Source organism: Notothenia coriiceps, unplaced genomic scaffold, assembly GCF_000735185.1.
Source record: "Notothenia coriiceps isolate Sejong01 unplaced genomic scaffold, NC01 NC01_scaffold00023445, whole genome shotgun sequence".
In the NCBI taxonomy this organism is placed as follows: Eukaryota; Metazoa; Chordata; class Actinopteri; order Perciformes; family Nototheniidae; genus Notothenia; species Notothenia coriiceps.
Window position 1 is genome coordinate 1 of NW_011356146.1, and position 1,695 is coordinate 1,695.

A 1,695-nucleotide genomic window follows, 5' to 3' on the forward strand; every position below is an offset into this window, starting at 1 on the left:
ACTCAGATCTTGTACTTGAGTAAAAGTAGAAGTACTCAGATCTTGTACTTGAGTAAAAGTAGAAGTACTCAGATCTTGTACTTGAGTAAAAGTAGAAGTACCAGAGTGTAGGAATACTCTGTAACAGTAAAAGTCCTGCATTCAAAATGTTCCTCAAGTAAAAGTAGAAAAGTATTCTCATCAAAATATAGTGAAAGTAGCGACAGTAAAAGTAGTCATTGTGCAGATTGGTCCATTTCAGAATAATATATATGATATGTTTTATAATGATTGATCATGAAAGTGTTCTCAAAGCTGGTAAAGGTGCAGCTAGTTTGAATGACTTTGTATACTGCAGGGTAGCTTGTGGATTTACTCCAGGTGGAACTAAAGTCTGATTTAACACTTGGTTATATTTCACATCATTCATCCACATCTGTAAAGTAACTAAAGGTATTAAATACATGTAGAGGAGGAGAAGTACACCATGTACCTCTGAACTGTGGAGTAGAAGTACACAGTAACATAACATAGAAAGACTTATCTAAAGTGCAAGTGTGTCAAAATTGTACTTAAGAACAGTTATTGAGTCAATATTCCGTACTTCACCTCTGCTTCTACTTTAGTAAATGTCTTTAGTAATTTGTCGTTATGTTGGTGAATACAGTTTTATTCTGAGTGTCCCTTCTTTGTGCGTATGTGCTTGGCTTTCATGATTAAGTAACTAAGGGTATTAACTAAATGTAGTGGAGTAGAAGAACACAGGAGCATACAATGGAAATATTCAACCAAAGCACTAGTGTGTCAACATTTCACTTAAGTACAGTACTTAAAATAAATGTACTCTGATCCAGAAACAGTTGTAATCCCACCCACCTCCTGCAGGAGTCCATTCACCGTGGAGGGGGTTTCTTTGGGGCAGGAGGAGGAGAGAGCCGCCACACAGCGAGAAACAGAGAGATACGACTGTCTGTGGATCAGGGGGGAGGAAGAGGAGGAAGAGGAGGAGGGGAGGTTGAACGGATCTGTGAGAGACTTCAGCAACTGACTGAGAGGAGGAAGAGGAGGAGGAGGATGAGGAGGAAGAGGGAGAGAGAGGAGGGAGAGGAGGATGTAAGAAGTAAAGGTTTAATCGTCATATCAGAATCAGAAACGGTTTTATTACCAAGTAGGACGAGAACAAAAAGTATTATGAGAAAGTATGAAGACGTCAGGTAACCCACTTCTTTGAGGTTAGATTGTTGTGTTGACTTTTTGGTTTCATGTTAGAGTGATAATTGGTTGCAAGTAGCTGTGACTCACCATCGATATATGAGTAAGGGGTCAAATGCTCCCTGCTCCTTTCCATAATGCACTACAACAACTGCCTTAAGTGTACATGTTTGGTTTTATAATAATAGCCATGAGAAAAAAACTATAAATAAAACGTGCTTTAGTTTTAAATGGTGCATTCAAAAACACAGAGAAGAATACATTGTTTTGTTTTTTTAAAGCAAGGAGCAAAAAATAACACAGTGCAACATGGATTTACAGAATTAAAAAGATAAATATATGCACAGAAGCTACAGTCCCACGCTCGGCTACACACACACACACACACACACACACACACACACACACACACACACACACACACACACACACACACACACACACACACACACACACACACACACACACACACACAAACACCTGTAGGGAGGATGCATATGTTTG

At 39.0% G+C, this 1,695-nt stretch overlaps 1 protein-coding gene across 1 annotated transcript in view; it reads right to left on the reverse strand.

The window, feature by feature from the left end:
• Nucleotides 1-858: 858 nt before the first annotated feature.
• The window catches only part of LOC104954507 (cullin-associated NEDD8-dissociated protein 1-like), a 3,554-nt gene continuing 2,717 nt past the window's right edge, over nucleotides 859-1,695 (reverse strand). Inside the window, exon 5 of the mRNA XM_010781622.1 lies at nucleotides 859-1,045. Coding sequence (XP_010779924.1) covers nucleotides 1,017-1,045 — 29 coding nt within the window. The 3' untranslated portion in view covers nucleotides 859-1,016. The remainder of the gene's footprint in view (nucleotides 1,046-1,695) is intronic.